This window comes from Rhinatrema bivittatum, chromosome 1 (assembly GCF_901001135.1).
Source record: "Rhinatrema bivittatum chromosome 1, aRhiBiv1.1, whole genome shotgun sequence".
NCBI lineage: Eukaryota > Metazoa > Chordata > Amphibia > Gymnophiona > Rhinatrematidae > Rhinatrema > Rhinatrema bivittatum.
The window spans coordinates 63,360,435-63,385,634 of record NC_042615.1 but is presented as its reverse complement, the minus strand read 5'-3'; the positions used below and the strand labels follow the sequence as shown (position 1 = coordinate 63,385,634).

The window sequence follows — 25,200 nt, the reverse complement described above, 5'->3', positions numbered from 1 at the left end:
ACATTTTCCTATGTCGTTGATGCCCACATGTACCACAACAGCCATCTCCTCCCCAGCAATGTCTAAAATCCTATCTAGGTGACGCGTGAGGTCCGCCACCTTCACACCAGGTAGGCATGTTACCAGGCGATCCTCACGCCCACGAGCCACACAGCTGTCTATTTTCCTAATAATTGAATCACCTATCACCTCCAGGCAGCTGGATTGGTTGAGAGAGTAAATGGTCTCATCAAACAGCACCTGAAAATCCATGAGGAGTGGCAGATTCTCTCATTAAGTGGTGACAGTATTTGCCCATTGTTGAACAGGAGCTCAGTAACCAACTCTCCATTTCCCTGGCATCTCAGGTCCCTACTGAGGTACAAATTGATGCCTTATGGGAGAATAGTGAAGAAAAATGTGGGTGTGGTTGTGGTACAAATGAAGATGAATGTTATGATTCATACGTGTGCCCAAATAGTTTCAGTTCACCTTGCCAGTGTGACTCTTGTTATGCTTCACAAGATAATGATGATGAAGAATCTGAGAGCCACTGTTTCTCCTCTATTCTCTGCTCTTTCTGTTTTTCCAGAGGGTAAAGTGTGGGCATCATACCCGATCTGAACATCATCCCTTGTTGCTGGAAAAGTCATTGCAGCTGTTAAGGACACACCCTATTGGTTTCTCTACCAACATTCTGTTTGACCTTTACCTGCCAACAGTGAAATGCCATCGCAGGAAATGAAGGACTCAATGTTCCATATTAAATGAATTCCACTGGAACTAGATATCTTATCTGGTTATCTTTTTATGGGTTTTGTTATTGTTTGGGTTCTGGTATTTCACTTTTATTTTACTAGGTTGGTTCCCCTACCCAGCATCCTTGACTCTAGCTATCTCCACTCAGCAAAATAATGTCCCTGGCCTGTCTCAGTACAGAAGGGACCTGTCCAGTCCTGGGAACTTCACCACTGCCCTCTCATTGTCCTTTCTTGACATGGCCAACACACTTCACCTTGTTTGGTGTGTCATTGGCTTCCACTCTGCATCAGACACAACACCCTTGTGTCTAATGACCCTCATGCCCTGGCCATCATGTCCAATCATTGACTCAGAATGCCTTACTCTCTGTCCTTTGGCACTCCCCTCCAATTCTTCCCTCATGATTCAGTACTCATAATGGCTGTTAGTTCTTATAATCATCTTCCTGGGTGGGTCACGGAACCCAACTGGACTTTGGTTGCAGATCAAACAATGGGGACTTCTATTTTTATTTATTGGTTTTACTTTTATCGGTATTGCTATTTCAGTTGCCCTTAAGATTCAACTGCAGTGGGATCTTAGGATCACGGTTGTCAGCGTCCCATTTTCCATAGAAACTGGAGATAGAGTGCATTAGATTACAGGGAAAGTGAATGTGAAGATATTTCAGTGTACATGTAGATATAAGTAACCCCACATTAAATGGAACACTGCAAAGAGAAACATAAGACATTGCTTTGCCTGAATAAGCAATAATGTAGCCTAAACAAAAGTTACTGTGAAGAAATGTTATAGCCTGACTAAAAGAAGCTGTTTGCTCACTGTGAAGAAGTATCATAGCTAAAAGAGATATTTTAGCTAGAGCTCAAGAAATTATTTTTGCTATGCGCCAGCAGCTGCTTTGCTTAGATGAGTCTGAAGAAACATTACAGATTAAAGATAAGGAAGTACCTTTCCTGGAGAGGCAATGATGCAAATAATGAGCAGGGTTACGTGCGCCGGGCCTATTTTAAATAGGCCCGGCGACGCACCTACAGACCAGGGGCTTGCAAAAAGGGGCGGGGTCAGGGTCAGGGTCAGGCTCCCGGCCATATTTACTGCTGTGCGTGGGATTGTGCGCCGGCAGTCAGCAGGTGCAAAAGGTAAAATAAAGGTCAGGGGGGTGTTAGCGTAGGGCTAGGGGGGGAAAGGTTAGGGGAAGGGGTGGGAAGGTCAGGCTAGGGAGAAGGGAGCGGGGGAAGGTAGCGTGGCTCGGCGCACACAAGGTGCATAATTGCGCATCCCCTTGCGCGCCGACCCAGGATTTTATAACATGCACGCGCCTGCGCACGCAACCTTTTAAAATCTACCCCAATATGTATATGACTCATTTACTATATCTCCTTTTTGGTGAAGGGGATTTGAGCTGTAAAGCCAGATCTGTTTTAGAAAGTATAAAAGAAAGTGAGTTGCACCATACTAGCGGTACTGATTAATGAGACTCTGAATTGATCTGAACGTCAGTGCTTTGTTCTCAGATCTCCAGATTTGCCATATATGATCAAAAGGGGTCCAGACAGGAGACCAGAGATCACCTGATTGCTTGCAAAGCAATCATCAAAGACATATCCATATAACTACTCTCTCTCTTTCAGGACATTCTCAAAGTGGCTCTACATAACCAGAGTTACGCTTATCAGAATATTATCTTTGCATACATTGCATTTATTTAATTTAATACAAATTTATAGACCACCTATCAACATTTCTAGGCAGTTTACAATAAAAGAATCAGAAATCATAAAACATACATATAAAAGCAATAAAACAATCATGAATAAAAACATACATAACTAATGATAAAACACAAATAAAAACAGCTGATGTAAAATGCTGTAGTTCTGCAAGAAAATATATAACCACTGCTTTTACCAGAATACATACGTATACATATATTCAATACTTTCTATGTGTGTGTCTTATTTCTGTCGAGTAATATCAGGCAGCACCAAAGCAAAACTGTTACACAAGGCTGGATAACTAAAAATTCTAACCAGCTATATTCAAACATAGCCAGTTAGGATTTTTAGTTATCTGCCTACATGTAGCTGGATAACTTTAGGCAAGTGTATTCTGTGGGATATTTAACCCACTGAATATAAGGGACAAGTTATCATGCTAACTTTAGTTGGATAACTTGTCCACTAACTAGCATACTGAGTATTGGCCTGATGATGTCCAATGGAGAAATTACTTACCTGATAATTTCGTTTTCCTTAGTGTAGACAGATGGACTCAGGACCAATGGGTATTGTGCTCTCCTGATAGCAGATGGGAGACAGAGTCAGATTTCAAAGCTGACGTCACCCTACATATACCCATGCAGTAAGCTTAGCTCTTCAGTATTCTCTTCAAAAAGCCAGGGTGGATATATGTTGCTTAAATACTTGATTAAACTTGATTAACCTTGAACTGGTTCAACTGATTTTTTTTTTTAAACTGGAGACCGCCAAAGCACTCAACTAATTAACGCCGACACCAGACAAAGTGTGGGTGTCTTGAACTAGAGGTAGGCCATGGCTTACCCATATTTGCTTAGTCTCGAGGTTTGTTATCTGAGGTTCTCGCTTTCTGGGGCAGCTGTGGGCGGGTTGCTGAGTCCATCTGTCTACACTAAGGAAAATGAAATTATCAGTTAAGTAATTTCTTCATTTCCTAGCATGTAGCCAGATGGACTCAGGACCAATGGGATGTACAAAAGCTACTCCCGCACAGGGTGGGAGGCTGCCCGTTCTGAACATCCAGGTGGTAGAACCTGGAGAAGGTGTGTAGGGAGGACCATGTCGCCGCCTGACAGATCTTGGCGGGTGACAGCAGCTTAGTTTCAGCCCAAGAGACTGCCTGGGCCATTGTGGAATGAGCCTTAACCTGTAGAGGTAATGGCTTTCCTGCCTCTATGTAGGCTGCCTTGATTACTTCTTTGATCCAGTGGGCTATGGTCGCCCCCAATGCCGCTTCCCCTTGTTTCTTCCCGCTGTGAAGAATGAACAGGTGGTCTGTTTTGCGCAAAGGTTCTGATCTTCTCAAGTATCGGACTTGGATTATGCCGACATTCAGATGGTGAAGGAGGCATGAGTCTTCTGAGTTCTTGTGCTCATCTGGGGATGGTAGCAATATGGTTTGGTTAATGTAGAACTGGGAAACCACTTTCGGTAGGAATGATGGTACAGTACGCAGCTGTATAGTGCCTGGAGTGAACCTAAGGAATGGTTCCCGGCAGGATAGTGCCAGAAGTTCGGAGATGCGCTGAGCTGAACATATTGCTACCAAGAATGCTGTCTTTAAGGTCAGGAGATGTAGTGACAGACCGTGTGTTGGTCTGAATGAATCCCCTGCTAGGAATTCTAGTACTAGATTGAGGTTCCATAGAGGTATCAGCCACTTTAGGGGTGGTCGGAGTTGTTTAACCCCTTTCAGGAAGCGGGACACATCTGGATGAGATGATAGTCTGGTATCATCCATTTTGGTTCTGAAGCAGGCCAGTGCTGCAACTTTGACCTTGGGGGAGTTAAGCAACAACCCCTTCTTCATGCTGTCCTGCAGGAATTCCAGGATGGTGGGAATCTTGGCTGTCCGTGGGTGGATACTGCGGTCTTCACACCAGGCTTTGAAAACTCTCCAGATCCGTATGTAAGACAGGGATGTGGAGAACTTGCGTGCCCGGAGCAGGGTGTCAATCACGGCCTTTGAGTAACAGCGTTTCTTCAGGTTAGTCCTCTCAAGGGCCATAACATAAGAGAGAATCGAGATGGATCTTCGTGGAAGATCGTTCCCTGTCTGGAGGTAGACGCAGAGGGTTCCTCGCAAGTAGTCTTTGCATGTCTGCGTACCATAGCCGTCTTGGCCAGTCCGGGGCGACTAGTAGAACTAGCCCCTTGTGATGCTCTATCTTGCGGATCATCCTGCCCAGTAGTGGCCAGGGTGGGAAGGGGTACAGAAGACCTTCCTCTGGCCAGTTCTGGATGAGGGCATCGATTCCCTCAGATTGTGGTTCTCGTCTGCGGCTGAAGAACCTGGTAACTTGGGCATTGAAACGGGTTGCCAGTAGATCCATGACTGGGAGACTCCAGAGATTTACTATCAGCTGGAAGGCTGTGTTCGCCAGCAACCATTCCTCCGGGTCTAGGCTCTCTCTGCTGAGGTAGTATAAGATTAGCACAAAGAGGAACTCTACATGCGCCTCCCATGAAAACATCATTAAGTAAAAGAGCTCTATCTACAGCAGGCCCTAAACAGTGGAATTTTCTTCCTCCGGGACTAAGGTTGATACACTGCCACAGCACATTCAAAAAAAGACTCAAGACATGGCTATTCGGTCAAGCATTCCCATAACTTACTAAGTACTCCTCAACTCCCACAGACTGTCGACACCAATAGCTAATCTCCCTCTCCATGGACTTGTTCCGCATTAATAGTTTGTAATGTTCTTGTTCCCAGTTATGTTATCCAAGTTGTCTCTCCCTGTTCTCTGTAAGACACTTGTTGTCATTGTTTAATATTTATATCTGTTGCAATGTAAACCGGAGTGATAAATAACTCTGTTACCTGAACTTCGGTATAGAAAAAGTTATAAATAAATAAAATAAATGTTGTCTTTTCCCGCGATGTGGGAGGCCGAAAATCCTTGCAGGTTTATTTCCGCCCACACCATGAGGGGGTCTATTTCCAGAGACACCTGCTGGCTCTTAGTTCCTCCCTGGTGGTTGATGTAGGCAACTGTTGTCGCATTGTCCGACATAACTCTGATTGACTCGCCCGGAGTCTGTGGCTGAATCACAGGCACGCTAGTCTGACTGCGCAAGCTTCCAGGCGGTTTATGTTCCATTCATCCCGGTGGGGATAGGTTTACTCCTCTGCTTTGGTGGTCTTCCTGTAGCAACCATTGGAGCTGGTCCCAAATCTCTGCTGGTAGCTGGAGGTGAATTGAGTAGTTCTGGGACGTTGGGTTTCATCATGACAGTAGGGAGCGCTGTAGCAGTCACATATGGGCCCTTGCCCAAGGAACGACTTCTAGGGTTGACGCCTTGAGGCCGAGGTCTTGAAGGTAGTCCCATACCTTGGGACGTGCATTGGTCATCAATTTTCGCAATTGTCCCATCAGTTTCCTTCTCCTTTGGGGGGGGGGGGGGGAGGAAGACCTTGTTCTGTTTGGTGTCAAACTGGGCCCCCAGGTACTGGGGGGTTGTAGGCAGCTCTTGGCTGTGTTCACGACCCACCCGAGCTCCTGCAATAGGATCTTGACTCTGGTGGTCGCCTGTCGACTCTCCTCCGGAGACTTTGCCCTGATCAGCCAATCAGCCAAGTAAGGATGTACCAGGACACCTTCTTTTCTCATATTGCCGCCACGACCACCATAATTTTGGCGAAGGTCCTGGGGCGGTAGCTAGGCCGAAGGGTACCGCCCGGAACTGGTACTGTACCAAGCTTTGGTAGTCCCGATGGATTGGGATGTGAAGGTAGGCTTCAGATTGGTCCAGAGAGGTTAAAAGTTCTCCTGGTTGTACTGCCATTATAACGGAGCATAGGGTTTCCATGTGGAAGTGAGGTACCCTAAGGTAACGGTTGACGTTCTTGAGGTCCAAGATGGGCCAGAATGCTCCTTCCTTCTTGGGGACGATAAAATAGTTGGAATAGTGGCCAGTATTTTGTTGGGGCGTGGGCACCGGGGTTATTGCCTCCAGACTGAGTAGTCTTGATAGCATGGTTTCTACTGCCAGTCTCTTGGAGTGAGAGTGGCAGGGTGATCTCATTAACTTGTCTTGAGGGATGCTGCGGAATTCCAGAGAGTACCCTTCTCGAATGATAGTTAGGACCCACTTGTCCGATGTTATCTCGACCCATCTTTGGTAGAAGAGGGCAAGTTGACCCCCTATATCTTCTTCCTGTGGATGGGTCTGCTACTTCTCATTGTAGGGTACAGCCGGAGCCTGCCCCTGATCCTGCTCAACTCTTGGTGTGTGAAGAACTGAGACCTTCCTGAGGGGCAAGGTGCCTGGAACTGTGTGTTCTTGTAGGGTTTAAAGCACTGCGATCCTTTACCCTTGGTTCTTCTGGGGGAGGAGAACTGAGGTCTTTTATTCCTATCTTCCGGTAGTTGGGGCACTGGAGATTTGCCCCATTTGTTGGCTAACTTCTCCAATTCACTTCTGAACAAGAGAGATCCTTTAGAAGGCATTCTTGTGAGGTTCACTTTGGATGTCGTGTTAGCTGACCAATTCCATAGCCATAGTTTGTCTTCTGGCTGCCACAACCGAGGCAACGCCTCTGGCTGAGGTGCGCACTAGATCTGAGGTAGCGTCCGTGAGGAAGGACGCCACAGGTTCCATTGTTTCTCCGGATATAGTTGCGTCTCTCGAGAGAAGCAAGAAGGAATGTGCCACCAATGCGCAGCAGGAAGCAATTTGCAGTATCATTGCTGTTGCGTCATAGGCCTGTTTAAGGATGGACTCCAGCCGTCTGTCCTGGGTGTCCTTCAGTGCCACTCCTCCCTCAACGGGAATCGTTGTGCGCTTTGAGACTGCACGGACCATAGTTTCCACTTTTGGGAAACGCAGGCTTTCCTTGGCCATGGGTTCCAGAGGATATAGGGCTTCTAGGGCCCTCCCCCCTTTGAAGCTTGCCTCCAGGGCATTCCACTCCAGGTCAATCAGTTCCTGGATGGCCTCCATCATAGGAAAGTAGCATGAGGCCTTATGGAGGGACACCAAAATGGGGTTCTTTGGTTCTGCCATAGGGTCTGTGCCCGGAATGCCCAGCGTCTTCAGTGTCTGGGAAACAAGGGCTGGTAATTCATCCTTGTGGAAGAATCGAAGCATGGTTCGGTATGGTTCCATCCCTGGAGGGATTTCTCCTTCTTCCAGGGAGTCACTCTTGTCCTCTGAGGTGTTTGGATCCCTATTAGGGAGGTTCTTGGTTAGGAGAGGCATGCCTCGAGGAACCCGGTAGGTGCTGGAAAGTTCTTGTGTTTCCGGCAGGGGTTGAGCCTGGTGTGCAGCAGGGGCTGGTTGGCCCTGAACAAAGGTTTGCAGCCCTTTAAAGATTCCACCCAGGAGAAGGTCCCTGGGTCCATGTTGATCCCAGGAGGGATTATAGTAGGAGCCCCAGAGGTGCCTTCCTGTGGGGGGGCTGAGTCAGAGATACATAGGTCTGGGGTACAATCATCAGTGGTTCCGGACCCCTCTCCTGGCTGTAGGGGGCCATGCTTTGGTTCCCCTTGGGACTCTTTGAACTGCTGGCATAGGAAGGATTCCAATTCAAGTTCTGCAGCTCTTATGTGGCAGGCTGGGCAAAGGGAGTGTCCCTTGGCCTTCTTGGACGGCGGTCCCATTGTTTGTGTGCGTGGAAAGCTTCAAACTCGGCTGTGTGTGTAGGTATGAGCACGGATGCGCTTAGTTGTGCGCGTTGGATGCGCAGATTTTATGCACACGGGCTACGAACTTTGTGTGCCTGAATCAGTTGTGCGCACAGCTCTGCGTGTGTCTCTATGGACACGTGCAAGTTAGGCGCATCAACCATCTGACCTGTCTTGCGCGTACTACCGGTTGAGGGGGGGGGAAATGGCGCCGATGACCCCGCTTGCAAGATGGCCCCCCCCGGAGGGTCTCCACATGTGTGGACTCTTGCAGCGAATCAGGGCCTAGCCAAACCAGGGCTGCTCAACCTGATCAGTGCCCTTTAAACCTCACCGGGAGAAAGATCGGTATGGCTATTTGAGCCTTGGAGACCGGAGACTTAAATGTAAAGGTTTCTACCTTACCTGGTCTCGGCGCTTAACGGTCGCATGCTGGGCGATCTCCAGCTGCGGGGGGAGAAAGACATACCTTCACCGCCACGCTCAAATCTGCACCCGCTGCCTTTCAGCCACCCTGGGGGCTAAGTCCACGCCGGGAACCGGCTGCTGGACCAAGGCTCACCTTTGAGGGATATCTAAAATCACTTCAGGAAATCTCGACTGGGGGAGGGACCCATAGGTTTCACCGCAGGAGAAGCAGGGCTCTCTTCTTAAAGATAAATTTTCTTTCTTCTTGTTTTAAATGTTACACCATTCTCGTTTGGGATAGTGTCTGCATCTGCTGTGGAGACGGAGAAATACTGAAGAGCTAAGCTTACTGCACGGGTATATGTAGGGTGACGACAGCTTTGAAATCTGACTCCGTCTCCCATCTGCTATCAGGAGAGCACAATACCCATTGGTTTTGAGTCCATCTGGATACACGTTAGGAAATTATATGTTTTTATCGGATTGCTCTGGGAGATGCTAGCATCATCATAACAGTTTATTTTATTTTATTTATTTATTTAAGTTTTTTATATACCAACATTCAAGACAAAAGTCCCATCATGCTGGTTCACATGAAACAGGAGTGCAAAATAAACTTAAACTTGAACAATAGTGCGGAAAAGCAGTTACATGTAACAAGGAAAAATAGAACTTGGAGTGAGAAGGAAAAAGGAAAGGAAAACCAGCTAATTACATATAATTACATTGTAAGAGGTAGCTAATAGTGATATTGATGGTGATGTGTGTTGATTGTTAGGAGTTAAATAATATTGGCGTTAGGAAAAGCCTGCATGTTGAGCTGAATTATCAAAATTGTGGTGAGATGAATTATCAGTTGAGCTGAATTATCAAAATTGTGGTGAGATGGGATATGGGATGTCCTATGGGCCTGAAAATTGTGGGGTTGGAGGTGGGGTGGTAGAAAGCTGAATGTTCTCCTAGGGTACCTAATACCCTTGCACTGACTCTTGTTGAACCAGCATTATTTTTCATAGGCATGTGTTGAAGGTATTTTTCAAATGGACTTTTGCAGTTAAAACAGTTTTACATGCAGAAATGTTTTTTGCACACCCAAAATGTGGGTAACCTTTTGCCTGTATGTGATGTCTGTGTATAATTTACTTGGATTGAGTGGAGGCATTCTTGGGGCAAAGCTAAGGCGGTGTTAGGACTTGCATGTATACTTTTGGATTTTAAAAAGTATGTGCACTGATTTCTAGAGAAAATCTGTGTGCACTGTTTACTGGGTGTAACCTGTGCAAATGGGTTTGGTAGGATATTTTTCATGGTGGACTTGTGAGTGTTTTTGCTAATTTTCATATAAGGGCTTTTTGAAAATTATCCACTATAAACAGGGCTTCAAACTGGTGGGTCTGATCAACATTGGTTGGAGTATATTTTTCCAGATAAATGCTTGGTTGTGGACTGATATTTCATCCTAATGGGTTGAAGACTCCAGATAATTATGGACTCCCTTTGGCATAGTACAATTTTGCCTAAACATGGGATGTGTTGGGGTTTAACGCTATATATCTTTTTATGAATTTCTTTAGGGGATTCGTTTTCAATTTGCTTTTCCATTGCACAAAAAATGAATATAGAATAATATAAGGCCTTTTTGGGGAAGAGGATTATAGTTGATTGGCACAGACTGGTCTATGATGGTGCTTTTTATATGTTTATATGACATCTCTACTTATTTTCTGTTTTTAAAGCCCTCTGGGGAAGGAGGGGGTAGGGCATTTTTTTGAGGACTGCTTTCTGTGCATAGCCGATTCCAGCCAAACAGAGTTTTTGGTTTTGGAAGGATATTTGGCATGAGCTGGTTTTGTTAAACTCTTTCAAAAACTACAAATGCGGCTTAGGAGCTCCACGAAAAGAGCTGATACACAGTGTTGTAAGTAACCATAAATAATCCTCATGTGACACACAAGAAAGGAGTTCTGAGACTACTCTGGCTGCAAAACTAACTGGAGGTTGCCTAAAGGCTTGTATTATTTCTGTCACTAAGACAGCAGCACCGTCCAGGCATAATGTGTCACATTAAAATTATCTGTACCCAATTCAAAATTTAAAAACAGATCACACTACAACAAATACTGAACTTGCAAAGACAGAAGAAAGTCCGCCAACTCTTTAAAAAAAATATATTGTTTTCACTAGAATTTATTTGCATTATCAAAGTAGTTGCAAACAGTTTAGTAATCTCTTTAATAATGTGCTAAAATTGTTACAGAAATCAGCTCAAATGTCTCATTTTAATCCCCCCCTGGAGAAATCAGACTCATCATGTGATATGGCATACTTGGCAGCCTTGAGACTGGAAGATCTTTGCAGAAAAGGGCAGCACTGTCACAGAACACAACAGTACTGCATGCCCACACCATACCTGATTCCAGCGATCTGCTTTTTGAGGAGTGAAAGACACGAAATGACTGCTTCTTATATAATACAAAGTTAATATAAAAAGTACTTTGGATAAAAAAACCTTTGTGTAATATATCAGTGCTTTTTTTCTGGGAAAACATGTTAAAGGATCTCTTCTTATTTTCCATGACCTTTTTCAGTTTCTTTCCCATCTCCCTAGTCGACCTCTACACACTCATTTTCCTTCCAGCTCCCCCTGCCCATACAAAGGCTTCGAGCTGTTGCTGCCCCCTTCAGCAGCTCTCCAATGTTTCTGATCTGTTGCCCTCTTCCCCCCCCCCCCCACACACCACCAAAGTTCCTCATCTGCCACTGTAACACTAGTTCCCTCCCAAAAATGCTGATCCTCCATTGCCTTCTCGAGTCCCCTATCTGATTGTTTTCTTCAGATCTTTTTCTACCTCTCCCTTATCTCTCTGGCTCTGGCCAATGGCTCTAGCCTCTCTCTTCTTCGGTGGATGAGGCCTACGGAACCCTGCTAGTCCTGCAGCTCCGGCCTCTGCCTCCTTCCATCTCTCTTCAGTTGGTGGAACTCCGCCTGCCCCACAGCCATTTTGCAGCTTTTCCTGATCAATTCACAGACTGGGAGGGCTGGCTTAGGAAAGGAGTTGAGGTCCCCTTGAAGGGAAGGAAACAAGGGTTGTGCTGGCAACTGAGATAGTGGGAGGAAATGGGACTAAATCAAAAGCTGCTAATATACCAATCTGGTTTGTTCTACCAGACAAAAGCAGCATATGCATGTATGTATGTACATAGAGAGGGGAAGAGTCAATAAATTGGGTACATTTTTGTATAGTTTCAAAACAGTTTAAATTCACCTTATTTATTGACTTCCCCATGTGTGTGTATGTATATATATATATTTTTTTTTTAATGTAATGAGCCATATTTTCAGGTTATTTGAAACAAAAAATAGATTTTTTTTGAATAATCTCCCTAATACAAAAGTAGCCTTCAAGACAAAATTTATGCTATTCAATTTATAAGCACCCTTCAACAGGTAGTGGGGGAATTGCAAGGTAAAACTCACTCAGTCTTATCTCATGCATTACAGCACATAAGGCATATGTAAACTTCCACTCTACATGTTAAATTTGCATTATTATTCATATCAATGTTACTCTAACTGAGGTTTATTCCTGATCTTAGGTTTCATGATGAATGCAGCAATTACTCTGATGCTTTCATACCCTTGTGCCTGGAGCCTTCTTATATTGAGGACCTGACACAAATATTTTTGATTACAGAATCAGATCTAAGGGGAAAAAATACATGAACAAAAATATTGTCAAATGCTAAAATATATTTATGGAGCTACATTCTCTTATGCCAAGAAAAGTAGCCTAATCTGCATCTTCCAACCAAAGAATGTGACAAGATAAAAAAAATAAAAATGATCTCCTGTTTCATGATTGTTATACCACAGATTGTGATAAAGGCCAATCAGACACCTTTATCATGTTATTTATGAATAAAGAAGTGTGGGGTCTGAATGGCCATCCACTTGGAGATGCACTGGCCTGCTAAAAAGAGCACAGCTCTCCAAAGCTAGTCAAAAATGAGTTAGGTTAGTCCACTAAAGCAGTTATTACCTACAACTGGGCTGCAGCCCTTTATTTCTATACTATCTTTTTCATGAAGCCCTTTTATTTCTATAAGGCTTTATAGAAAGCCAGGATCATCAAGGCAGAGTGAAGGAGACTAGAAAACTGCACATTTCTGAATTTTCAATTATCCTGTGACATTTTTTCACAGCATAGTTTATAAATAAAGGGACACACACCGCCACACCCTTTTAGTGTTTCCTCAGTTGCCGCAAAACAAAAGAAATGCAAGAGACCACTTATGGAACAGAGAATCTCACAGCAGCTCATCAGCGAGAGGACCTTCCTGCGATATTCACATGTTTGATAAATGGAAAAGTCAAACAAAAGTTGCAATCTGTCTTGTGCAAAACTCAGTATATTCAGTTATTGTACATTATATTGTAAAAGAAAAACACTGACTTCCCATGGCCCAGTCAGAGCTGAAGTTACTTATCAAGGCTATGCATACAGTAGGGAAGGGAAGCACCTTCTTTTTCTTGTAATTCCCGGGAATTCAAGTTACATTTTGTATATCATGCTTGTGTATCATAGGGGGGGTGTCACTGAAATTGCCCTCACATAACATTATGTTATTCAATCAAGGATTTTAAATCGGGAACATTTTTGATCTGCAAATCCAGCAACATCTGCCCAAATGCCTTGCCCTGTTCAAAAAAAAAAAAAGAAGAAAACCCACAATCAGTAAGCTTTTAACACAAGCAAGTAACCAGTTTTCTGTGTCACATATGCATAAGTCACAAACTGTGCCAAAAACTACAAATTTTTAATATACTATTTTAAAATGAAATCATTTGTTGCAGCAAGCACAATAGGAAAGTAAGGATAAAGCCAGAGATCACATAGGGTCTGCAATAGTGTAGCAGGTAGGAAAATGACCAAAAGACCAAAGGAGATGGGTCTGGTGGTTTTTACCTGCCGTCATAATCTGTGTTTTCGTAACTGCTCACTTACTCAATAAGCCACCTTATAAGGTACAAATGCATTTGAAAACAGTAAATCCCAGAAAAAAAAAAAAAAGACTTGGAGCACAGATTCTCAGACACAAGTTAAAAATGCCAGGAAATATACAGAAAATTTTGGCATATTAGATGCATCTTAACTAATCTATCACTTAATTCCAAAACAATATTTGTCCAAGGAAAAACATTTGACATATTTGACTTGGGCATCCAACTGGCACAGCCTTCATCATGTAGATGAGTCAGCAGTGCTGGACTCTCAGTGGAACTTGGCTAGATGGGATCTGGTTGCCACCAAGTCTTTGCTGGGTATGTAAGTGACTTAAGGAAATGGTAATAACAACTTCCAAACACACACACAAAATTACAGACACATACTTGGGGATCGCTTCTCAAGGATGCAATGCCTCCGCCACCGAGGGACTTCTTCAGAACAAAGTTTAATCCATGTATTCCTGGCAACTCATATCTGTAAGGCGGGGAGAATGAAATGTTGGTCATGCACTGTACATAACTTTGCCTCATTTGTAAAATTATCATCGGACAAAATGGCCTTAGAATGGAAGGAGGACATATGTCTCTCATATGTGGGTGGTTCCGATCACAGCAAGTTTAGGTCAGCTTGTCATGCTTCCAAAGTAGTAAATATGAGTAATCAGGTACACGTGAGTAGTAACAACCAAGCTGATGGGGTGGTTTAGAAATTATTTGTTTGTACATTTTAATTATCCTCCTTTCCAAAGAATTTGCTCATAGTGGGGGGTACAACAATTAAAAAATAAAATAAGCATAAATCGTCACACTAAACTTTTTATTAAACTGTTTTCTTATACCATATTCTAACATTGTGAGTCCCCCTGGCAGTGGCATTAACAGATAATTTCTTTTGCTACACTGTTAGGTACCATCTTTTTCAGCTATGGATATCTATGAGTGCAGGTAGTGATCAAATGACAATGTTCAATGAGTCAAAGTGGCTGGAAATTAATAACCTCTAAAAATAACTTTCTAAAGGTTGAATATTAAGATGCCTAATCATTCCCAGCCTACTCCAGAGTAAAGCCCCAAACTTCTATGACATCCCACAAAAAACTCCAACAGAAGAGCACGGAGCCTCTCGACAGCACACACCACGCCAAAAGGAAAGATACTGATAGTCTTCATGCCTGCCAATGATGATCCTTCCACATTTTTGATCTTGGATCCCAAATCATGATATCTGTGGTATATTAGCAGTGAAGTTAATACAACAGGGAAGGGAGACAATGGGAAGTATATTACGCCACCCGGCTTTACATCAATTGTGTGGGTTATCTGGAATTGAAATACAATACGCTGCACAAGTTTTCTGTGACATATCATGTTAAAACAGCAGTGCCCCTTATTGATGAAAAAATTCAAATTTATCCTGAAAACCATATTATAGTAAAAAGTTTTTCTAGAACAGATTGATTTAAAAAAAAACAAAACAAAACAAAACCCTTTTGATTCCTATGATGTTTATGATGAACTGAGATAAAGCAAGTTTGCTTTATCTCAGTAAATGTGGCTCTCTGTAGACAATAGGATGAATGAGCCAAGACATGTGGGTGGCATCATCCAACGGCACAGAATGGACCCATCTCTCTACCTCAGTAGAGCTATTACTACTTCTGAACATACATGGGAGTTTCCACATTTGCAATGCCTTGTGAGCCACTCAGTCGATTGTAATGCTTAGCTTTAGTTAGTAGTTGACTTTCCAAGGAGGCGGGTGGGTATTAAGCATGGCTAACTCATCCTGCTGTCTATGGAGAACCACGTTTTATGGTAAGCAAACTTGCCTTCTCCATTGACAAACAGTGCTATATTAACCATGACACATGGGGAGTCCCAAGCAGAGGGTTGCAGTGGAGCACTTACTGAAAAAGCAAACCCAGCCCTCCCCATGGAGAGTGGACTACTGGGTGAACAGGTTGTACAAAACTGCTTGCCCAAAGTTACTTGGTAGATTGTCCAGACAGTAATGGGATGTGAACGTGTGAAATGATGACCAAGTTGCAACTTTGCAGATATTTATTTATTTATTTAAAGTCTTTTCTATACCGTCACTAAGATATATACCATCGCAACGGTTTACATGTAGGCACATAAGTAAAGTTGGAGTAAGCGTACTATAGTACATTCTAACTGGTGCCATTAAGTTTCGGTTACATTAAATCATCAAAATACATTGTGTGCTAAATTTAATAAAATATTGTAATGCACATATTTGAGAATAGTGCTGTGTGCAGGTGCTCTTCTGTTTATTCCAGTATATTTTCTATTCTCCGGTCTCTTTATAAAAAGCTTGTTTAAAAAGCCATGTCTTTAGACTTCTCTTGAATGTTTTGGGGTCTCTCTGTAATCTGGTCTCTAAAGGCATTGTGTTTCAGAGTGTGGGTCCTGCTAAAGATAATGCCTTTTCTCTCACCTGGGTTAGTCATGCTGTCTTGACTGAGGGAATGGTTAAGAGAGCTTTGTTTGCTGAATGAAGGCTCCTGTGTGGGACGTGTACCCGTAGTGCAGTGTTTAGCCAGTCCGCTTTTTCATCATGTATTAGTTTATGTATGGTACCACTGAGGTATCCATGGCTCTTACTTGTTGAGACTTGACAGAGTCTGTGATCTGCAGGCCAGCAAGAGCACAGCAATGTATGATATGGTCTGATAACCACTTGGACAATGTGCACCTGGAAACAGCTGTTTCTAGTCTGTTAGGGTTATAAGAGACAAAAAGTTGAGAAGCCTGATGATATGGTCGAGTTCTCCTTAAGTAATAGGCCAAAGCCCTTTTACAATCCAGTGAATGGAGGATCTTCTCCCCTTTATGTGCATGAAATTTTGGAAAGAACTTGGACAAAACAATGACTTGATTTAAATGAAATTCCAGGAGTTCACGTGATGCAGTGAGGGGAGCAGATGCACATCTCCCTTCTCGGTGCCCTCACTCTGCATCTAGCCCCATCCGCCGCCTTTAAAGTGCCGAAACGCTTACAAGACCGCCAGAACTGGGCAGAGGAGAGAGTTGTGATTCGATAGGGGCATGATGACTTCCCATCAGATGAAAAAGAACAAAGAAAAAGAGATGGATAAGATGAGGCCCCCTGACTCCCATGCCGAGGAGGAGGAAAGGCCCCACGAGCCTATGCAGACGGTGGGGATAGCAGACATTAAGGCAGCAATACAGGAAACAATCCGCCCGGAATTACTGTTGATTTCCTCGAAACAGACCTCTCAGCGTATCTCGGCCCTCCAAGATGGCCACCAGACCATGCAGCAAGAGCTCACGGCACTTAAGACCACGCTGGGATAGCAGACTGAGAGCTTGCAGGACTTAAGAGAATAGATCTCGGCGCTCAAATCTCCATTTCGTTGGTTTGCCCGAATCAATTGCTGAGCGAGAACTACCAAATTTTTTGGAATCGTGGATGACACATGGTATGTTAGATTTTGCCCCCACCCTCGGCCCACTAAGAATTGAGCGCACACACCGCTTGGGCCCAAAGCGTGTGACAGACTCCCGACCCAGGGTGGTGATAGTGAAGCTGCTCAATTATGCTCACAAGGCGGGAAACCTGGTGGCACTGCGTGCCGGTAAGACCTTGCAGTACGAGAATCAGAAAATTCTCGTGTTCCTAGATTTTTCAGCTGGAGTGGCACAGCAGCGCCGGGTTATGGCGCCATTTTGTGCGAGATTGCATGCATTGGGAGAGAAGGCGGCTCTGGTGTATCCGGCCAGGCTAAGGGTGGTAACAACCGCAGGAATCAAATGGTTTACTGATCCTGAAGAGGCACAACATTACATTCAAGAGCGAGGAAACCTTTCTTCTTTGCCCACTGGAGTCTCTTGATCTAGAATGTGATGCTCAGCGCTACCAGTAGCTCACAGCAAAAGTGCTTGAAGGAGACTCTGTCGCCCTTGCTTGGAAGATGGATGATTTGTTTTTTTTTCCTTTTCCATAAGCAGGCGCCTAATTTTCAGAGAGACTAAGTCATAGCAGAGCTTTGTTAATGAGGGGCTTTGAACGTTTTTTTTTTGTACTTATATAATACCTGAGCCCTTTGTGTTTACAGTCTCATGTTTGAAGGATGTGGGCTCCATTGTGGGGAGACTTGGGTGTTATAAGCTAACTGTTACATATGGGCTAATCTTTCTTTTTAGCTCTCTGATAAAATACTCATTGCTGCCTACTTTTGCAGTTTAATCGCGCTATTATTGAAGTTGTTTTCAAAGGTTTAAAAACTATGTTTTCACTGGTTTACCAGAAACGTTTTCACCGGTTTGTTTGATATGTTGGCGGTGTGGATGGGGGGACCGTTAAGCTCAATGGTGATCTCCAATACTCCCCTTAAGGAGGCTTCTGGGTTGGGGATTAATGAGGCATTTTGGGATGGGGAGGGGAAGGGGGTGGGGAGGAGGGAAGGGGTGGTTCAGGGGTAGTAAGGGGGGGAATGCTCCTATAGTCTGCAGGACGGGGTATACAATCTTGGAGTTTCCATGTGGTCCAGTTCCACTATAGTCAAGATATATCTCTGGTATGGGGGCCTCGACTGGGAAGGCTTCCATACAGCAACACCATTGTAATGATTTTCTATGTCATATTTTGTTATCCCCTGCGCCTCTAATAGATGACCAAACAAGGGCTGAGATTGTTTTCTTGGAATGTTTGTGGTATTAACTCACCAGTTAAGAGATCTAAGATCCTTTCTGCATTGAAAAAGAAGTCGACTGACTTGGTTTTTATACAAGAAACACATCTCAATGACGTGGAACATGAAAAGCTCAGTCGCCAGTGGGTGGGAGCAGTGCATGTTGCCTCAGCAACTACCAGGTCAGCCGGTGCAGCCATATTAGTTCACAAAAGTGTCCCACTTCAAATTCATAAGGAAATTAAAGATCCCCAAGGTCGTTATTTAATTTTAGTAGCTGAGATAGATCAGAAACCTGTCATCCTATGTAATGTATATAATCCCAACAATCCACGATTAGAGTTCTTTCAACGCTTATATGGTCAATTGGTACCTTACTTGGATCAAGATATGATCCTGGGTGGGGATTTTAATTCCATTAGGGATCCTCAATTGGATAGGACTAGTGCTCACCACCGAGATAATGTGCCTGGCATGGGCATTCACTTCCTGTAAAAGTCCCTGCATTTGGTGGATGCCTGGCATATCTTACATCCCACAGACAAGGATTTCATGCATATATCAAGGGCTCACTCATCTCAGTCCAGAATAGACTACATATTTGTTAGTGCTCGCCTTTTCTCTGATCAATGAAGCGGACATTGAAGACATGATAGTTTCTGACCATGCTCCTGTCTGGATTGAGATGAGTTGGTTCTCACCCCACATCGTAAGTGGCGCTACCCTTACTATCTGGCAGAAGATGCTTCCTTTCAAGATTATTTGCACACTAAATGGGATGAGTATCTCCGCTTCAATGGCGAACACCTGGCTGACCCAGTTTTGTTTTGGTACACCGCAAAGGCAGTTTTGCAAGGGGATATCATTTCTTATTTGGCCCGTAGACGGAAACTTTTAGACAAACAATTATTATCCTTAAGCGCTCAGCTGCATCAGGCCCATCAGGCTTTGCAGCAAGACCCCACTAGCCCTCATAGGGAAAATTATTTTGCTATTCAAAGTGCCACTAATACACTACTCCATCAACGGGCTAAAAAGGGCATAGTTTATTTTCAATATCAACTATTTCAGTTCTGCAATAAGCCGGGTAAAATGATGGCCAATTTGATAAAGTCTCATAGGGCATCCCGTCATATCTCCGCTCTCTACTCCCCCCAGGGTGGAATAGTGCAAGATACTCCTTCCATATTCAGTGGAGTTTAAGAACTTGCAGGCCTGCGAGCGATTCTGCAAACGCTTGAATCTCCCTCACTTAACTAGTGAACAGCAAGGCTGGTTGAATAGCCCAATTACCGAGGATGAAGTTTGGTTGATTATTAAGCAGGCTAAGCGATACAAGGCCCTGGGACCTGACGAATATATGGCTGAGTTTTACAAAAGTCTGATGGATCCTATTGTATGTCCCTTGACCTGTAACTTTAATACTTTAATTGCCAATGGGTCCTACCCTGCACATATGAACACAATGCTCCCAGAGTTCTATCGCCCAATCTCCTTGCTAAACGTGGACTAAACATTTTTGGCAAAGATCATGACGGACCGACTGGCGGTGTTATTGCCCACTTTGATTCAACCCGGTCAGGTGGGATTTGTACGTCATAGGCATGCTTTAACAAATATACGGAAAGTCCTGGCCGCAATGGCCTTGTGCCAACAAGTGAAGGAACCTCATTTAGTGGTCAGCTTCGATGCTGAAAAAGCATTTCACCGGGTGGAGTGGGACTATCTTTTTTATATATATTGCAATCTAGGGGGTCACTGGATTCTTTTATAATACAGTTCGGTTATTATACCGTGACCCCAGGGCGCTTATAGTAGCCAATAACTCTCAATCTGACCTATTTTCAGTTTGTCATGGTACTAGACAAGGTTGCCCCTCTCCCCATTGCTGTTTCTTTTACAACTCGAACCACTACTCTTGGCTATACAGGCCATGCAGACGATTAAAGGGATGTGTTACCACATGGAAACCTTTAAGTATGCCACATTCGCTGATGACATTCTGGCCTTCTTAACCAATCCCACACAGTCACTCCCAGCAATCCTTCAGCTTTTTTCAGGAATTTGGGTCCTTCTCTGGGCTTAAAACTAAACCAGGGGAAGTCTGAGGCTTTAGCGTTCCCTAGCTCCTTGCGAGAAACCTGAGGGACATCATTTCTGTTGGCCTGGGCGGTTTCCACGATTAAATACTTAGGAATACACCTGTCCATACTGCTCCCAAAACTGTATGATTGTAATGTAGTCCCTATGCTGAATGTTTCGTTGGAGCGTCTGGAGACTTGAAGATCTCTCCCCCTCTCCTTGATGGGTAGGCTTTGTTTCAGAACCTGCCTTTCATGCTTAAATATAAGGACTTGAGGAAATTGGAGAGGGCATTGTGGGGGGTTTTGTGGCGGGGCAAGAAAGTGCATATCCCACTCCGTTATTTGCAAGCTCGCTGGGGTAAGGGGGGACTAAGTGTGCCAGATCTGAAACTTTACAACATTGTGGGTACCCTCTGAATTATTAGAGACTGGTTATTGGGAGAATCCTCCTATATTGATATTTTGGCGGAAAAAAACACTGGTCGCACCCTTGGATCCGCGTTTTGTCTTGCAGGTGGAGGCGGCTAAACTTTTGTTGCCTCTGTTAATATCTATCTTGATTTCCCCACTTCGTACTGCTTGGAAGCTGACCACTAAATTGTTGAATATTCCTTGCTCGTGTGCATATTTCCTTCCCATTGGCAGCAATCTGGACTTCCCCCCCGATTCACATACGGCCGGGTTTCGGAGATGGATGTATCAGGGCAAAGTATATCTAGGGCATGTTTTGGATAGCACTGGTCAATTACTATCCTTCCCCACTCTATCGGCACAATATGGTTTGCCCTTAACACAGGTATTTCCGTACTTGCAAATCCAGCACTATATAAAATCCCTACCATCACCCTTGAAACAATCCAATAATTTCCTAATATTAGAAGATTTATTTGCCCTGGAGAAACAGCACAGGCCTGCTCTTGCCCATTACTATAAAAATGTAACTGGACGTCATACCGAACACATCTTTTCCCTGTTAGAAGAACGCTGGAATAAAGAGAATGGGGCATTAGTCATGGTAGCCATGCTAAAAAAGGGCTTTCACCGAATCTCTGTATTTCTACCAATATGTACTTTTGTGAGATGCAATTTAAGTTTCTGTGGAGAGCTTATATCCCACCCACTGTAGCGGTACATTTTAAGATACTGTCGTCAGTCTTTGTGGGAAGTGTAAATCAGTAGCTGGTACTTTTCTCCATATGTTTTGGGGCTGTCCCCTTGTCAAGGATTACTGGGAACATATACTTCACTATATTGCACGCCTGTTGGATATTTCCCTTGCCCCCTCTCTGGAACTGGTGTTTGGCCAACTTTCCTTTCCCATGATTCAGGGGAAGGGGGCCTCGTCTGCTACTGCACAAAGTGTGAGGAAAAAGATTATACTCTTTTATTGCAAAGTATGGACCCTCCCTCATATTGAGCATGGCGGAATCATCTCCACAGAATGGTGCAGATGGACAAGCAGCTGGCTCGTTCCTCCTTTTGTCAACACCAGAGATTTCTACAGACCTGGGAGCCTTACATTCTGGCCTTACCACATCGGCCAAGAAGTCCTATTTTGAATGCTTGACCCTCTTACATGTCGGGTGGCATGGACTTATGTTCAGATGGACCTACTTGGACAACTTGCAGACCATGAAGAGCTTAAGGGGGGGGGGAGGAGGGAGGGTATTAAGAGACACGGTGCAAAGCATATGACTCTTTTGTTAACACCATTGCTTGCCATAATTCTGTATCAGCATTGTTTGTTTTTTCTCTGCTTTGTATTTTCATATCTGTGTTGCAGTTCTTTGCATAATTATAATAATAAAAATGTTTTGAAGTAAATGAAATGCCAAAATTTCTCATGGTAGAAACTTGGAATGAGTGTGGAGCACCATACTGTTGTGGAAAACTTTAGATACAGAGAATAATGAACCAATGCATGTAGCTTGCTGACTCTTCTAGCTGAAGTGATTGTGATTAGAAATACCATCTTCCAGATACGAAACTTTGAGGAAGTCAACTCCAATAGCTCAGAGAGAGGCTTCATTAGTTATGCCAAGATGACACTGAGATCCCATTGCACCAGTGGCTTTGCAACCAAAGATCTCATAAGCCACAAACGTTTCATGAACTTCGATACCAGAAGATGGATAAAAATTGGCTTTCCATCCATTTGAGGGTAGTAAGCAGCAATGGCATTGAGATGCAATTTGACCAATGACATACTGAGGCCTGAAGAGAAGAGGAGAAGAAGTACTGAAGGAGATCTTTCACAGCACAGGTGAACGAGTTCAAGGAGCCTGCCTATCAACAAGAGGAAAACCATTTCCATTTGAAACTATATGCTCATCTTGTAGATACCTTTCAGGCTAAAATCATGATGTCCTCAACCTTCTTAGATTTATATATATATATATATATATAAAAATTTATTTAAAAACACTTCTATTCTGCAATTTCCTCATATCTGGCCAGTGCAGATTACAATACAGTCATAAAAATATCACAGTACAGCAATAAAACATATTAAATAAAATAATTAAACACAGTCATACTAAAACTTTTAAACCTCATATACATGCTTCTTCAACAAACATGGTCTTAAGACCTTTTCTAAACAATAATACGACTAGTGAGTACTCAACATCCATGCCATTAAGTTGAGAGAGGGGAGATTTGGATTAGATAGATGACCCTCCTCCTGAATTAGTACAGCCTGATCGGATCCCAGAGGTATTAGTAGATGGACTGACAATATGACAAGGCAAGAGAACCACACTTGCTTGGGTCAAACTGGAGCAATGAAGATGACATGCACCCGGTCTCTGAATACTTTCTGTACTGTCCAATAAGAGTCGCGGAAAGGCCTAGAGCAGATCTGCATCCCACCTGAACAGAAAAGAGTCCGAAGAGGCTCTGATCTTGTTTCAAAGAATGGAGCAGAATTTGTCATCTTTTCTGTTGCCTTCTGATGTGAACACATCAATTGATGAAATGACCCCAGAGGTTGAACAATCTATTTGCCACACACTGGTCCAGGGACCACTTGAAGTGATGAAAAACCCTGCTGAGATGATCTGCAGCATGTTGGAGATTCTGGGAAGATAAGTTGCTTGGAGACAAGCTCTGTGATTGTGAGCCCACTCTCAAATGTTCAGAGACTCCTAGCAGAGTGTGCAAGACCCTTTGCCCCCTTGCTTATTTACATTAAACATTGCCACTTGGTTGTCAGTTTGGATCATAATTCTCTTTCCTTGAAGGAGACAGAACACTCTCAGTGCACGGTAAATGGCCTGTAGCTTCAAGAGGTTGAGCAGAAAAAGGCATTCCTTGGCTGACCAGAACCTTTTGGTTTAGAAAAGAGTCTGGAGCAGACTGATGGTTGGGTATGTGAGCATATGCATAGTGAATATAGAAAAGGCACAGAGAAGGGCAACAAAAGTATTAAAGGAAATGGAAAAGCTCCCTTTTGGAGAAAAGATAAACTGATTAGGGCTTATTTGTTAGATAAGAGATGACTGAGAGGGATATGATTGAGATTTGCAAAATCATGAATGGGGTGGAACGAGTAAATAGCGATCAGTTATTTACCCTTTAAGATAACACTAGGACTAAGGAACACTCCATGAAACTAACAACCAGCAGATTTAAAACAAATCATAGGAAGTATTTTTTCACTCAGCACACTATAAAGCTATGGAATCCTTTGCCAAAGAATGTGGTCACGGCAACTAACAGAGTGGGCTTCAAAAGAAGATTGGACAAGTTCAAGATTTTTTTCTGTCCTCTTCAATAGGAAACACTGAGGGGTAGATTTTAAAAGGTATGTGCGGGCGTCCATGTGCACGCGCTACCCGGCAAGCATGGACGCCCGATTTTATAACATGCGCATGCCGGTGCACACGTTATAAAATAAGAGGTCGTTGCATGCAAGGGGGTGCACATTAGTGCAACTTGTGCATGTCGACGCCCACGGCCTTCCCCCATTCCCTCCCAGGCTGCTCCAATTTCAGAATGGCCTGGGAGGGAACTTCTCAATCCTCTAATCTAACCTTCCTACCCCTTCCCCTAACCTAATCCCCCCCCCCCGACCTTTATCTTACCTTTTGCTTCTGCCTCTGGGCAGGCGCAGGTTGCGCACACCGGAAGCCTGCCGGCACGCGATCCCCCGGCACAGCAGCAAATGGCCGCTGTGCCAGGAGCCTCTCACCCTGCCCCACCCCTCCCCCGCCCGCCCCTTTTCCAAAGCCCCGGGACTTACTCGCGTCCCGGGGCTTTCCATGCGTGGCCGGGCCTTTTAAAAATAGGCCCGGTGCGCGTAGGGCTTTTAAAATCCGGGCCTGAATTTAATGGCAACACACCTAGTACGCAATATCAGAAATAGCCAAATCTATGTTATAAAAATGTTAGGGGCTCTGGGTAATTACTGCATCGCATCTGCTCATGCTCACACTCCTCTGCATTCTGAAGGGCTTGCTGAGTGTCATCTCCTCCGGTCACAGTATGAATCATTCAACATCACTTCAAGATCTTCTGCTCCAGCAATTGGAGTGTGGTGGATGGCCTGTTGAGAGCTAGCAGCTTACATGAGGATGTTCATGAAACGTTAGCACATGCCTCGGGTTTGAGGGACAAGGTGAAAAAATTGTAGCCCACAACGAGGAGCAGCATGCGACCAGTCCTTATCAATGGGGGCAGAACAGTCTTCTTCATCTAGACGTCCTTTCTTCTCTTATAAGCACCCCTTCTTCCAGAGATGCCCCCCTTCCACCAATTCCAGCAGTATCATGTCACATCGGTGCATGAGAAGATGCGATGCAGTGATTACCCAGAGCCCCTAACATTTTTATAACAGAGAGAGATTTGGCTATTTCTGATATTGCGAACTAGGTATGTTGCCACTAACTTCAG

General features: G+C 44.0%; 1 protein-coding gene across 1 annotated transcript in view; it reads right to left on the bottom strand.

Moving 5' to 3' along the window:
* Positions 1-10,706: 10,706 nt before the first annotated feature.
* The window catches only part of LOC115097169, a 260,825-nt gene continuing 246,331 nt past the window's right edge, over positions 10,707-25,200 (bottom strand). Inside the window, exons 19-20 of the mRNA XM_029612784.1 lie at positions 13,932-14,022; positions 10,707-13,238 (exon numbers count right to left, since the gene is read on the bottom strand). Coding sequence (XP_029468644.1) covers positions 13,164-13,238; positions 13,932-14,022 — 166 coding nt within the window. The 3' untranslated portion in view covers positions 10,707-13,163. The remainder of the gene's footprint in view (positions 13,239-13,931; positions 14,023-25,200) is intronic.